We start from the raw sequence: 15,119 nt of genomic DNA, 5'->3' as shown, positions 1-15,119 counted from the left end.
CTTTTGAATAATGTCGATTTCTTGTATGTCGATTTCTTGTATGTTGAATAATGAGGGTTTTTGTTTTCGTAAATCGAGGATTCTGACGATGTATGTATTCACAATTCAGTTTGTATTCCTTTTTATGATTATACCCCTGTTATTTTTTAAATGGCATATGTTTGAAACCAATTGTTAAGTTATTTACAATTATGTCACCTTGTAAAATTAAAGTGTAAATTTTATTCTCAAATGTTCTCACAATAAAAATGTTCTCAATTGAACGTTCTCCTAATGTAATCCACATTAAACTATCTAAACAATTTTGTGCTTTTATATATATATATATATATATATATATATATATATATATATATATATATATATATATATATATATATATATATATATATATATATTAAATCCAAAGTGTAGTTTAACAAGAATGAAGCCATTATGCTAAAGTTGAATATGTAAAAATTGTTGTTTTGTGTATGTTCCAACTTCTAAGAAGGTTCACATCGATGAGAGTTCAAATATGGAGTGATGTTTGTTTTGGGTTTATCTTCAATGATTTGTCAAATTTATGTACATTCACTTGAGCTAGTTGAAACTTTCTTTAGAAGCCATGTATCTTAGTTGATCTCGTGTGAACTATAACTTTTATATATATTGGTAAGTTTGGATTTTTTTTTAAGTTTTTATATATATTGGTAAATTTTTGGTGTTAAAAAAATAATAAAGAAAAAAAAAACTTCAATATACTGGTAAGGTTGGGTCATTTGAAAAGACTGTAACATTAAAAATAAACAATCTTTTGTATGAAACCTTTTCGTATAAAAGCAAATAAAAGGACTTTTGGTCCACATCTTGTGTTGTGAACATAAAAAAAAAAACTAAAGACATTTTACCACTTCAAAAACAAACACCGCATTTATTGCACACGAAAGGAGGAAAGACCCAACATTGGATTGGATAAACTCTTTATAACTATTTTCAATGTGAGGATGGAGAGAAAAAGAGGATACTCATGTCTTTTTTCAATGTGAGGATGAAAAAAAAAAGATATTCATGTCTTTCACATGGACTCAAGATTGGGAGCCAATCACTACATTGTTCCACCTTTTTTGGAGGAACAAAAGTTACTAAATTTAAAATTAAAAAAAAAAAAAAAAAATCTTTTTTGAATGGCAGTTACAGAAGTTAATGGATAAATTATAAATAAGATGGAACTACCTATCACCATACAAGGAGACAAATAAATAAATGGACATTGTTGTAGAAAATTAGAAAAAAATGTTCTACAAACTTCCATCATTTTTTTAATCTCTTGATACCTCATGATCTTTGTAAAACTTTTATGAATCTTGGGTCAACCTTTGTTTCTGGTTCTTACAATGCTTTGTTAATTTACAGATATGGTCCCTGTAATTTTTTCATAACACATTTCATCCCTAAAACTTTTTTTTTCACCTTTTTCATATACCACAATAGACAAACCCAAATTCTCATATAACTATCCTCAAATCACGAGTAATAAATGCCCATTTAATCATTAAAAAACGAATTCGATTTTGTTAATTGATTGATTTTGTGTGAACAGGTGTCATATATCTTCTAGTTTATCTTTTTATGTGTCCAGTTTGCCCTCCATACGATTGATGATGACAAAAGTCGCTCTGTTTTCCAACCACATGATTGAAGCTGCAAATTAATTAAAATAAAAAAGTAGAGATTAAGAGTTAAGTTATCCATCTATTTTTTAATGTAAAAATTAAAAAATACTAGTTTATTAATTGAATTATTTTTACACAAAGTAAAACATACCTTGAAAATAAAGTCTTGATAATGTTTGTTCATCCACATTTGGCTTTTCTTATCATCTAACAGATTCGCCATAACAAGAGCATGCATGAATCCCTTAATCACATCTCCACTACTTGAATCTTTATGCACAACAATGCTCACAATTCCTTTATTCTCAAGTAACAAGTATTTTCCTAAAACTCCAAAAAATAAATTAATTAATATTGATATATCCATATATTAACAAAATATAATTAAACCTCAACCAACCTTTTTCATACTCAGATCCAGCATAACTTAATAGCTCCTTCCTGTTTATTAACATATTAAAGTCTATAAGGTCAGTTGTAATTCCCTATTAAATAAATAGTATTTAATAACTTACATTTCCAAGGTGTTGAGTGAGGAAACCCTGATACCTAAACATACACGTGTATACAGAGATTTTGTATTTTTTGAACTCCAACTACTCATCCATAAAGGCAACACATGCTCCAACACAGAGACCTCTTTTGGAGACAAAACTAATAAAAAAAATGCAAGAAATAGCAACATAATTATGTTTATTAATTTATTAATAAACTATAATATAATGTTGTAAATGTAATAGAGAGAGAGAAAATGGAAATCACAATCACCTCCACCAGTCTCCATGAAATGCAACAAAAGAATTGAGCTTCTTTCACAGTTTAATGTAGTGAGATTAAGGCACCTAACAGCTTTGTAATTAGCTACAAAACATATAATAAATTAGTTTCAGTAAAATATATATTTTATTTTGTAAATTTTTGTAATAAAAGAAGTAGAAGCATAACTAACCATACATGTGGAACATTGTGAGGGACAAAAAAGAGAACCATATAATAGTGGAGTGTCCCATTGTAATGTGTGCAAGAAGCATTCCTAAAGCCATTCCAATCATTGTTGCAACTGTCTCTTGGCTTCCTTCCTATCACTCAAAGTAGAAATATTTTAATTTATTATTTTTATTATTATTGTTGTTTTGTTCTTATTATATATTTATATAAAATCAAGAAAACTACCTTTGCAGATATATCTGCTGTGTTATTCTGAAGAGCAAAATGTTGGGTCAAAGCAGCTCTAGTTGCTCCACTGGCAACACCAGCTGAAGGGTATTTTGGTCATATTGATCACAAGGGTAGTAAATTACACAAAGTGAAGTAATTACTTACTGAAAGATCTTGACAAGCTTCCTATGCAGACAATGAATATAAATGCCGAAGGGAACAATGGAGAAACAAGGTCCATCAGCATTCCTGTGATGTTGGTTAAATTATAATTATAAATAATATTACAATTTTAATTTTTTAAAGTAATGAATATCGACAGGTATTATTTGAATCATTGAATGTAAGGAAAATAAATGGACCAATACCAAGATCATTCATGAGATCTGCAACAAGACGCCACATTTTGGCATTGCTATCTAAGTTTGAGCCCTGAAAAGAAAAAATAAAAATAAATTTTATTCTCATGTATAAATGTTTGTTGTCATCTATGAATAGATGATATGCCCCAACCATTTCGGTTCTACAAACGCAAGGGCAAAAGGGTCCAAGGCCAAGGGTGGAATGAGATGAATACCAACAAACAACCAATTCAAGACATCCAGGGGTAATTGCGTAATTCTGATGTGGCAGCTCCTTTTTTGTGGGGAACATTGGTAATGGGAGTGACATGTTGTCATGGAATGAGCTGCAGGTCTTTTTGTTATTTTTGTCCTTTTCTTTTGCTATTTAAGGTTCTTGTCTGTGTCTGTTTAGGGTGTGTAAAAACTGAGTAGTGCTTTAGCAATTTGGAGAGCCCATCCTCTCGAAAGATGGAGTTTATCAATTGAAGTTTGCTTTCGTTATTTCTTGTGCAATTTCTATAGTATTGTCTTACTTCTAGAAATCTTAAGCAAGTTGGAGATCTCAGGGGGCATATCAACTGGTATCAGAGCAATACTTTCCATGGGAGGAGCATTAAAAGAAGCTGCTGCTGTCAAGAAGGTGGAAGAGCAAGTTAGGGTGATACAAGTCCAGCTTCACTCTCATGGCGTGGATATTCAAGACATGAAGCTGAGAATGGAAACTATTATCCAATGGCAGGATGAAATGAGAACCAACATGAACAAGCTGCTAGAACGAAGTGAGGCTAACACAGGGGGAAGAGGAGGAAGTTCAAACACCCCAAACTCGGGTCTCATCACCCCAATGGGAGACACGACGAACAAGAGCAAAGGCATTGAAGGATCGGGACATGGCGGCTCCGGTGATGGGGGTTCCGGTAACGGTGGCTCCGGCCACGGCGGCCCCGGACTGATCTTTGGCAGTTTCGACGGCAACAACGCAGGAAGAGGAAGATATGAATACCGTCACCGCAAAATCGACATGCCTAGCTTTGATGGAACCCAACCCTGATGGATAGATACTGCAAGCGGAACGTTACTTTTCCATATATCAATTGATTGATGAAGAAAAGGTGGAGGCAGAGATTCTTAGTCTCAACGGAGATGCCCTCGCGTGGTACAGATGGTCTAACAATCAACAAGCGTTGCCGACATGGGAGTGTATGAAAACCTTATTTCTCAAGAAATTTCGTTCCGTTTTAGGAGGCGACATCTATGAACAATGGAATTCCTAGGAGCAAACCACCACTACCGCCAAGTACATACGACGGTTCATCGAGCTAGCGGCTCCCCTCGAAAAAGTTACAGACAGAGTAGCGCTCGCAAGTTTCCTTAAGGGCCTCAAGCCTGAAATCAGAGATGAATTACACATGTGGACTCCCTTGGATCTGGGCCGTGCCATGGATCTAGCCCAACAAATTGAACAAAGAAATCGTAACCTCAGATCCAGTGGTGGATTCAGATCATAAAGTGCCGACTAATTTTATTGTTACGTATTAGGTCACATACAATCAACATATATAGGTTTAGATATTACACATTGATACCCTCTATTCTATAATATATTTAATTGTGTCTAATACGCCCTCACAAGCTAAGGACGGGGAACGACCTGCAGCTTGGATCTTAGTTGTATGAATCTTGGAGTTGGCAATGGCTTTGTGAAGATGTCGGCTATTTGATCATGTGTAGAGATGAGCCGGACTTGGAGATCTTTATTTGCAACCTTTTCTCTGACAAAGTGGAAGTCAACTTCCACATGCTTTGTGCGCGCATGAAACACTGGATTAGCCGAGAGATAAGTTGCCCCAAGATTATCACACCATAAGACCAGGGGTGTAGAGTTGTTAACACCAAGTTCTCGAAGAAGAGATTGAAGCCAGGTGAGCTTAGCAACCGTGTCAGCAAGCGCCTTGTACTCGGACTCAGTTGAAGATCTAGATACCGCTCGTTTCCGTGCGGTCCAAAATATTAAATTGGAACCAAGATATATTGCTAATCCCCCAGTGGACGGACGGTCATCGGGCAACCGGCCCAGTCAGAATCCGAAAAGGCAGTTAAGGTATCTGATCCCTGCCAAACAGAATCGGTAAATGCTTGTAGTTGAGTGCTTGAGGTTTGGCGAATAAGCATGCCATGATCAACAGTGCCATGAAGGTAGCGAAGAATTCGCTTGACAGTAGACCAATGGTTGTCAGTCGGAGCATGCATGAACTGACATACCTTGTTGACGGCAAAGGTAATGTGGATAAGGTCACATACTGAAGGGCTCCAACAACTTGGCGATACCATACCGGATCGGAAAAGAGAAGGCTGTCATTGACTGTCAGAGGGCTAGAGGTGTTCATCGGAGTTGGAGTCGGCTTAGAATTTGACAAACCAGCCTTTTGGAGAAGTTCCAAAATGTATTTTCGTTGAGAGAGGATGATGTCAGACCCTCTTGGAACAATTTCAATGCCTAGAAAATATGATAGAGAGCCGAGATCTTTGATAGCAAACGTGGCAGCAAGTTGTTGAATGACTTTATTAATAAGAGCAGTGCCCGTGAGAATGAGATCATCAACGTAAATCAACATGTATAAAGTTGTACCGGCATGAGAATAGATGAACAGGGAAGGATCGGTCTTGGACCCTTTGAAGCCGAGAAGATGGATGATGTAAGGTGTTGAAACCAGGCCCTAGGAGCTTGCTTGAGGCGATAGATGGAATTGTAGAGTAAGCACACGTGGTTCGGATGTTGTGCATCAACGAATCCAGGAGGTTGTTTCATATATATTGTTTCTTCTAGATTGCCATGTAAGAAGGCATTTTGAACATCTAGTTGTCGAAGAGGCCAGTTCTGTGTAATAGCAAGAGAGAGTACAACTCGGATGGTGGTTGACTTGACTACAGGTCTGAACGTCTCATGGTAATCTATCCCTGGTTGCTGACGAAATCCTTTTGCAACGAACCGTGCTTTGTAGCGATTAATGGCGCCATCTTTATCACGTTTTAACCTGTAAACCCACTTACAATCAATAATGTTAGTATTCGGTACTGGAGATACCAGGGACCATGTGCCATTTTTTTGTAAGGCCTATTCTTCTTCCATGGCTTTGCGCCACCCAGGTGATTTGTTGGCAACCGAAAAAGACGTGGGTTCAGTGGGTTCAATGGTAACATGATGGGCACTAGGCTGATAAGGAACTCGTTGTTTTGGGTTTTGGCGGAGATTTGCTGGTCTAGTGGGAGGTGGGTTAGGTGGGGCTGGGGTTGGAGTCGGTGTCGGTTGCAGAGTGGAGACAGACGGTGATGAGGTATCGGGTGTGGAAGGGGTGTCGGTTGCAGGAGATGTACCAAGAGGAAAGGAGGATTCGTCAAAACGAACGTGTCGGGCAATATATATCCGATTGGTGGAGAGATCAAGGCATCAGTAACCATGATGGAATGGGTTGTATCCAAGAAAAATACAAGTGGACCGGAATTCCATTTTATGACTGTTATAAGGGCGAAGATATGGAAAGCATAAGCAACCAAAGACCTTTAGAAATGAGTAGTCGGGAGGTCTTTGAAAGACGAGTTCAAATGGTGATATGTTTGTAGAGGTGCGAGAGGGCATCCGATTGATGAGGTAAATAGCCGTTTCAAAAGCAAAATGCCAAAACCTTGGAGGAGTGCTAGAATGAGCCATTAAGGCTAGGCCGGTTTCAACGACATGTCTGTGGCGTCGTTCAACAAAACCGTTTTGAGCACTGGTGTGTGGGCATGACCGTATGTGAACAATTCCAAGGCTGGTAAGGAATGTTGAGGTGTTGCGAAACTCACCACCCCAATCAGTTTGCACTTTCTTTAATTTAGTTGAAAATTGTCGTTCGACTGTTGTAACAAAGGTTTTAAAGAGATTGTATACCTCAGACTTGTCAGACATAGGAAATATCCACATAAATCTAGTATGATGATCAACACATAATAGAAAGTAACGATGTCCATCAGATGAAAGAACAGGAGCGGAACACCAAACATCACAATAAACCAAATCCAAAATTTTATTACTTCGAAAAGAGGAAATAGGTAAAGGAATTTTGCAAGATTTGCCTAATTGACAGGAAGAACAAAAGCTAGGTAATGTATTATTTGAAACAGGAAGTTTAGAACTAGAAACTATAAACTGAAAAAGACATTTATGCGGATGCCCAAGTCGCCTATGCCAAATGGTGGAGGATGCACGAGTTGCTGAGAGAGCTACTTGAGGAGTGGATCGAAGTTGTGGCAGACGCAGAGAGTAAAGACCATGCTCACTGGGGCCCATGAGAAGTGTAGTGTGTGTAAGCTCGTCCTTGACAACAAAAAAATTGGAGTGAAATTCAAGGAAAACATGATTATCAAGATAAAATTGTTGTACAGAAATAAGATGTTTTGTGATGTTTGGTACATGAAGAATTTTAGAAAGATGAAACGTTTTATTGGGTGAATGAATATGAGATGATCCAATATAAAGAATAGGAAGGCCCTTACCATCACCAACATGCAAATTGTCATGACCTTGATACTATGGGTTGTCGTCCATGCTTGCTAGGTCAGGTGTAACGTGGCTTTTAGCACTTGTGTCAAGATACCATGAGGCAGAAGTAGATGTGGTGTTGTCACTAGCAAAGTTGGCTGTGGGTCGGTTACGTATAGTGGATGGATCACCGTTGGGACATTGGGATGGTAGGTGACCAATGCCACATCTGTTACAGGTACCATAGACAGTGTTTTGGTTGGAAGCCCAACTAAATGGGCGAGTGTTATCAGTGAATTGACGAGTGTTGTTTCCTCGATAGGACCCTCTACGACCTCGGTTACCACGGTTGTACGTGGGGGGCTGTCTAGAGCCATAGAAAGCTTGAGAGGTGTTGGGTGAAGTAGGAGTATTCGGCTGTATGTGAAGGCCGAGGGAGGCAAGTTGGGCAGCAATGGAGGCAAGTTGGTCACCGGTAGGTTTTGATGGTTCTTGAGTTGTATAAAAAGCTTGAACAGAGGGTTGTCTAGACTTTGCCAGCATAAAATCATGATCACTAAGAAGGGCATGGAGTTCACTAAAGGCTGTGGGATGTTGGCGACCAGTTATGCTGGCCTTAAGGCCGTTGTATTCATCACGTAAGCCGGAGACAGCAAGCATAACGAGATCTTTATCTGGCACAGGAGAGCCAATGGCAGGTAGGGCATCAGAGTATTCTTGGGCACGGTTGAGGTAGGCATCGATGGTTTCATCTCCTTTCATCTCTATGCGTAGGAGTTGTGTCTTGAGGGTAAATTCTCGAGAAGATGATTGTGATCATCTCTATGCGTAGGAGTTGTGTCTTGAGGGTAAATTCTCGAGAAGATGATTGTGGTGCAAAGGCATGTTCTAGAGAAGACCAGAGTTGATGAGAAGTTGTACCTTGAACATAACGAAAGGCAGACTCCGATATGCTGGAGATGATCAACAGCCGCACGTGTGCATCATTGGCTATCCAGATTGGATAGTTGGGGTTGGGTTGTGGTCCCGGTTTAGGATCAGCAGTGGTTGTTGCAGCTGCTGGTAGTTCTGTAGGTGGACACGGGATTGTGCCGTCCACATAGTCAAATAACCTGTGTGCAAGTAGAAGGGATGTATCATAGCCTTCCAGTAGACATAATTCGTTGTTGTGAGATTGAAAGGGAATTTGTGAGAGGTGTGAGCTTTCTTCTGATCAGCAGTGAAAGCAGCGATGAGAGCCATGATCGATTGATAGGAGATTGATTGTTGACCTTGATTGTAAGAATCCCTAGTTGTTGATCGGTAGCAGTAGGCAGCAAGAAACCTTGCGCTCTGATACCATAAAGTGCCGACTAATTTTATTGTTACGTATTAGGTTACATACAATCAACATATATAGGTTTAGATATTACACATTGATACCCTCTATTCTATAATATATTTAATTGTGTCTAATAGATCACTAGGTTTGCGAAGAACCATACCCGGTAAATCGACGTTATCAAGTACTTTCCCTTCATCCCAAAACAATTCCAATTCACTTAGGGCAGGGGAACAAAATCGGCGTCTCACTGAATCACAGATACAAGAACGAAGAGTAAAGGGGTTGTGTTACAGGTGTAACGAGAAGTGGAACAAGGGGCATCAATGTAAAACCCAAATCAACGTAATTCTGGTGGAGGAAGAGGACTCGGGTAGGGAAATTCAAGAGGAAGACGACATAGTCACACCAGATGGGACAACTGAAGTGAATGAAATGGTGGAAGTCTCGCTCAACTCTATATCAGGGTTAACTTCACCAAAAACTATGAAACTAAAAGGAAAGATCCTTGACCGATAGGTGGTGGCGTTGATTGACCCAGGGCGACTCATAATTTTATAGCCCTAAATTTGGTGCAGACCTTGGGAATTCCCGTCTTGGCAACAGAGCCATATGGAGTTAGGATGGGAACGGGTGATAGTGAGCAAGGACAAGGGGTTTGTCAAGGTGTTCTTCTCCGATTAGGAGAGATTGACATAGTGGAGGAATTCTTACCCCTACGATTAGGGAGTTCTGATGTTATATTGGGAATGAAATGGCTCGAGACGCTAGGAACCACACAGACCAACTGGAAGGAACAAACAATGAAGTTTGAGGTGGCAGGTGAGCAGGTGTGCCTAAAGGGTGACCGGTCCTTAGGAAAAAACTAGATTTCCTTAAGGGCAATGGCTCGGGAACTTAAAAGAGAAGGGAGCGAGATACTTATCGAGTTATGTAACACTGAAACAACAACAGAGATTACAAAGGAAATTCCTAATTTCCTAGTAAAAACCATTAATCGCTTCAAGGGGCTGTTTCGAGAACCATCGGGTATGCCAGCCCCAAGGCAGTTAGAACATCAAATTAACCTGAAGGAGGGCACCACCCCCATTAGTGTCAGGCCATACAGGTACTCCCACTTCCAAAAGAATGAAATCGAGAAAATGATACAAGAGATGCTAGCAGCCGGAGTAATCCAAGCCAGTAACAGTCCGTATTCGAGCCCGGTTATCCTAGTCAAGAAGAAAGATGGTTCATGGCGGTTTTGTATTGATTATCGTGCGTTAAACAGAGCTACAGTCCCAGACAAGTTTCCGATTCCTGTGATAGACGAGCTACTTGACGAGTTGCACATGTGATAGACGAGTTACTTGACGAGTTGCACAGGTCGGTGGTGTTTAGCAAGTTGGACCTCCATTCCGGATATCATCACATCAGAATGCGGGCTGAAGACATCCACAAGACCGCGTTCTGAACCCATGAGGGCCACTATGAATTCAAAGTGATGTCGTTTGGTTTGACCAACGCCCCCGCAACCTTCCAAGCGTTAATGAATGATGTGTTCCGACCCTACCTCCGAAATTTTATTTGTCTTTTTCGATGATATCCTAATCTATTGCTCCAGTGTGGAGGATCATTGTACTCATGTTGCAACTGCCCTTGAGAAACTACAAGAACATAAGCTCTATTTGAATCTGAAAAAGTGTGAATTTGGTCGCTCTAAGCTCTCGTATTTGGGACATGAAATTTCCATTCAAGGGGTGTCGGCGGAAGCAGACAAGATTCAGGCCATGGTCGACTGGCCTAATCCTAAGAATATCAGAGGGGATTTCTGGGTCTTACGGGGTATTACCGTAAATTTGTTAAGGGGTATGCCCAAATTGCCATTCCCTTGACTGAACAACTCAAGAAAGACAGATATGGGTGGAGTGACGAGGCTGAGAAGGCATTCAAGAAATTGAAGGAGGCTATGACCACGGTGCCTGTGTTAGCCATGCCTAACTTCAACAAACCATTCATTATCGAAACGCACGCCTCCGGCTTTGGGTTAAGGGCGGTCCTTATGCAGGAAAACAGACCAATCGCTTATTACAGCTTCACTTTGGGAAAAACAGCTAGACTGAAATCGATCTACGAAAAAGAATTGATGGCAATCGTAAGGGCAATACTCAAATGGAGAGCCTACCTACTTGGAAGAAAATTCATTGTAAGGACGGATCAGAAAAGTTTAAAGCATATTCTGGAACAACGACTCATTGGGAGTGATTATCAACGGTGGGTGACTAAGTTGATGGGGTACGACTTTGAAGTGCAATACCAGACAAGAGCGAGCAACAGAGTAGCAGATGCTTTATCGCGGAAAGAACCCACCATAACATGCAATTCAGTAAGTGTTGGGTATTGGAAGTTTTGGGGACAGCTGAAGGAGGAACTTGATAAAGATGAGTTCATCCAAAGAGTTAAGAAGGACCTTGAAGTTAATGCCGGGTCACTCAAAGACTTTGTTATTTTGCAGGGAAATTTGTTGTTCAAGGGCAAATTGGTCATACCTGCTGCTTCTCCTCTAATTCCGGAGATAATATCCACTTTTCATGACTCCTATTTGGGGGGCCACTCCGGAGAGAAAAAAACACATCAGAGAACAGCAACCAAATTGTTTTGGGTGGGGATGAAGGCTGCTATAGCTGATTACATCAAGAAGTGTGTGGTTTGTCAGCAACATAAGACTCAAAACACGTCCCCGGCTGGTCTGCTTCAGCCAATCGCTCTTCCAAGGCAGACCTGGGATGAAATCAGCATGGATTTTGTAGAAGGGTTACCCAAGTCGGAGAATTGGGACACAATTTGGGTTGTGGTGGACCGGTTGAGTAAGTACAGCCACTTTATCCCTTTGAAACACCCCTTCACAGCAGCTACTGTTGCCAATAAGTTCATGACAGAAATTGTCCGTCTACATGGGCTACCATTGTCCATCATCAGCGACCGAGATCGCATTTTTCTTAGTCACTTCTGGGTTGAATTATTCAGGCTGCACAGGGTGGATTTGAAACCAAGCACCGCGTATCACCCGCAATCTGATGGGCAGACAGAGGTTGTGAACAGGTGTCTGGAAACCTACTACCTACCTGAGATGTTTTTGTTCTGAAAAACCCAAAAGTTGGGCCAAGTGGTTGACCTGGGCAGAGTTATGGTATAATAGCTCCTATCACACTTCCACTCAATGTACCCTGTTCAAGGCTCTTTACGGGAGAGACCCACCACCACTGATCAGGTACGAAGGGCAACAAACACCCATCGACACCTTAGATCAACAATTGGAAGAAAGGGATGCAATACTGGATGATCTGAGGGTGAATCTGATGAGGGCTCAACAAAGGATGCAGGACCAGGCGAATAAGAAAAGGCGTGATGTTGAGTTTAAAGTGGGGGATATGGTCTATCTCAAGTTAAAACCATATCGACAAAGGAGCTTAGCAAAGAGAAGATATGAAAAGCTAGCAGCTAGATACTACGGACCCTACCGGTTCAGGAAAGGATTGGCCAAGTGGCATATAAACCGGAGTTGCCACCTTCCTCAGCTATTCATCCTACCTTTCATGTCTCACAACTGAAAGCAGCTTTGGGAGTCCGGAAACAACCAACTGAAATTCCTTTGGAGATCAGTGCTGAATTAGAACTTTTGGTTCAACCGGAGACCTTAAGAGGGGTCGGGACCAAAACAGGAGGGAGTGGCCAAGATCTGGAAGTTTTGATACAATGGAAAGGATCGACTGACTTGGAGGCAACTTGGGAGGATTATGAGAAGATGAAGAACCAATTTCCAGACTTTTACCTTGAGGACAAGGTGAAAGTTTGGCACACCGGTGTTGATATGCCCCAACCATTTCGGGTCTACCAACGGAAGGGCAAAAGGGTCCAAGGCCAAGGGTGGAATGAGATGAATACCAACAAACAACCAATTCAAGACATCCAGGGGTAATTGCGTAATTCTGATGTGGCAGCTCCTTTTTTGTGGGGAACATTGGTAATGAGAGTGTCATGTTGTCATGGAATGAGCTGCAGGTCTTTTTGTTATTTTTGTCCTTTTCTTTTGCTATTTAAGGTTCTTGTCTGTGTCTGTTTTGGGTGTGTAAAAACTGAGTAGTGCTTTATGCATTTGGAGAGCCCATCCTCTCGAAAGATGGAGTTTATCAATTGAAGTTTGCTTTCGTTATTTCTTGTGCAATTTCTATAGTATTGTCTTACTTCTAGAAATCTTAAGCAAGTTGGAGATCTCAGGGCATATCAATAGATGATTTACAGACCCCTTGATGAATGAATATAGAAGTAGAACACCCTATGTGAAATGTTATGAAAGAGATATACAGTAGTATAAAACTACATGGTCTTCAAGTGAAGCACATAAATATTCAAACCAATTACTTTTTTTTTTGTATATAAAAGGATTCATATATGAGTAAGGATGGGCTATAATGAACAGAACTACACACCTGGTAGAATGTGAACATGACACCTCCAAGCATTCCAGTTAAATCCCTCAAAAACCACTGCAAGAGTTCCAGTTATGAAGCAAATGGACAACATCACCAATGATTTATTATAACAATAGTAGACTTGATACACAAAGAATATACCTGAAAAGTAGCCCCAATTACAGTTGCTGATTTCTCCCCAACTCCTATAGCACTTAAGAGAGCCTAGTAAAGTGATATGGTAAGTGAATGATGTTTAAACACGAATTTTTAAACTTGAAATGATCATAAAGGGACTAAATTTAATAGTACATAAAAACATCTTTACTTGTGTAGAAAGCATGGTCCTTATGTATGTTGAAAGGCCCTATGAAAGACATTGAATCCATTAGAATACTTCCTATGAGAATTCCAAAATTATACTAAGGCACTAACACTTCCAAGAAGCAGTGATGGATCTCAATTCTCAAACCTGCAATAAATCCCATGTCTGAAAAGGGATGTAATCAGGAGTCACACTGCTTGGAAATCCCTGCATCCACGGAGTAGTACAGCAGATGTAAGAAACTTCAAGTGCATAGGACACACAGTGTTCAATTCATAGAGATTTTGAAACAAAAACATCACGACAATGTTCAATTCATAGCATTTGGTATTCGTGTGACCTATTTATCAAATTTCCACAAAAGCTGATTGACAAACAACTATGGATATCTATGTTAGAGTGCTTCAGTTCAATATCAATCTAGATACCTTTCTCCATAATCAACCTAGTGATATTCGATTATAACTAGTACTCGATTCATGGAAATAAACATACAGGTATAATCGCACACTTTCAGCTGTGGATTAATTGTCAATGTAGACATCAGATTTTGCACCAACATATGTAGATTATTTCATAACGATTCAAAGTACAGATTGGCTCATAAACTAATTGGAGCCGCATATAGCTGAAGTATGCGAAATTGGACGAGAACATTAGCGAATAGAATGTGGATTGTTTGTGTTATATTACCTCAGGAACAAATGCCTCGAGGAACCTTCGGGAAAAAAGCTTGAATCGATTACCATGTCTTTTCAACGTGAAAGACAAAGGAGAAGAAGACGGAGATATAACGGCCGTCAACGACAGTTTGTTCGAAGAAGTCCCACTCCATTCTTCAACTACCATTTGAGACTTCACCTTGTCGATTTCTTCTTCCATGGCCGCCGAATGATCGATTTCTTAGGCAGATTTTTTCTCTCTTATGACGAGATCCTGATACTCTCGAAACGAATGTTGACTAGTGGTGTTTAAAACATCTTTTTACGCGTGGTTCCAGAGTTTAACAAAAAAAAAATCCGAGTTTAACTAAAGAAAAGAAGACAAAAAAAAAAACAAAAAAAAATAATTTAATTTAATTTGTGTTTCGAAATTGGAAGTGGAAGGAAATTAGTTATTTTATTATTTCTTTTCAAATCCTTCCAAATCGGAAGGAAAATTAGGAGGAAAAATGATCTTATTTCCCTCCGCTTCTTTCCATTTTTCTTATTTAATGAAACTCAGGAACACTAATTTCTTTATTTTCTTCTCATTTTCACATATTTCCTTTCTTTTCTCCCTTTAAATTGAACTCGGAAACGAGGCATAAGGAAAAGATAAAAAAACTAAATGGTAAAAACAACGGA

At 39.7% G+C, this 15,119-nt stretch overlaps 1 protein-coding gene across 5 annotated transcripts; it reads right to left on the bottom strand.

The window, feature by feature from the left end:
* Positions 1-1,496: 1,496 nt before the first annotated feature.
* Positions 1,497-14,818, bottom strand: LOC111921902 (protein root UVB sensitive 3). Of its 5 annotated transcripts, XM_052766031.1 has the most exons (16): positions 14,467-14,481; positions 13,921-13,980; positions 13,761-13,815; positions 13,611-13,673; positions 13,467-13,523; positions 8,598-8,788; positions 3,327-6,192; positions 3,182-3,245; positions 2,979-3,062; positions 2,829-2,911; positions 2,605-2,734; positions 2,424-2,516; positions 2,171-2,309; positions 2,056-2,096; positions 1,807-1,979; positions 1,497-1,683 (listed from the first exon to the last, which is right to left on the bottom strand). In XM_052766031.1, exons 7-16 carry the CDS (start codon positions 3,483-3,485, stop codon positions 1,597-1,599), a joined length of 1,053 nt encoding a protein of 350 aa, XP_052621991.1. In that variant the 5' UTR covers positions 3,486-6,192; positions 8,598-8,788; positions 13,467-13,523; positions 13,611-13,673; positions 13,761-13,815; positions 13,921-13,980; positions 14,467-14,481; the 3' UTR covers positions 1,497-1,596. The 5 variants fall into 5 exon arrangements, with proteins under 5 accessions (XP_052621991.1, XP_023773241.1, XP_023773240.1 ...); XM_023917473.3 differs by lacking the exon at positions 8,598-8,788; XM_023917472.3 differs by lacking the exons at positions 3,327-6,192; positions 8,598-8,788 and having other exon boundaries at positions 13,777-13,815; positions 14,467-14,798.
* Between the last annotated feature and the right edge of the window lie 301 nt (positions 14,819-15,119).

The sequence above is a fragment of the Lactuca sativa genome, chromosome 8, assembly GCF_002870075.4.
Source record: "Lactuca sativa cultivar Salinas chromosome 8, Lsat_Salinas_v11, whole genome shotgun sequence".
Taxonomy (NCBI): Eukaryota; Viridiplantae; Streptophyta; class Magnoliopsida; order Asterales; family Asteraceae; genus Lactuca; species Lactuca sativa.
Note: the sequence above shows the minus strand (reverse complement) of the source record. Positions and strands in the feature narration are given on the sequence as shown.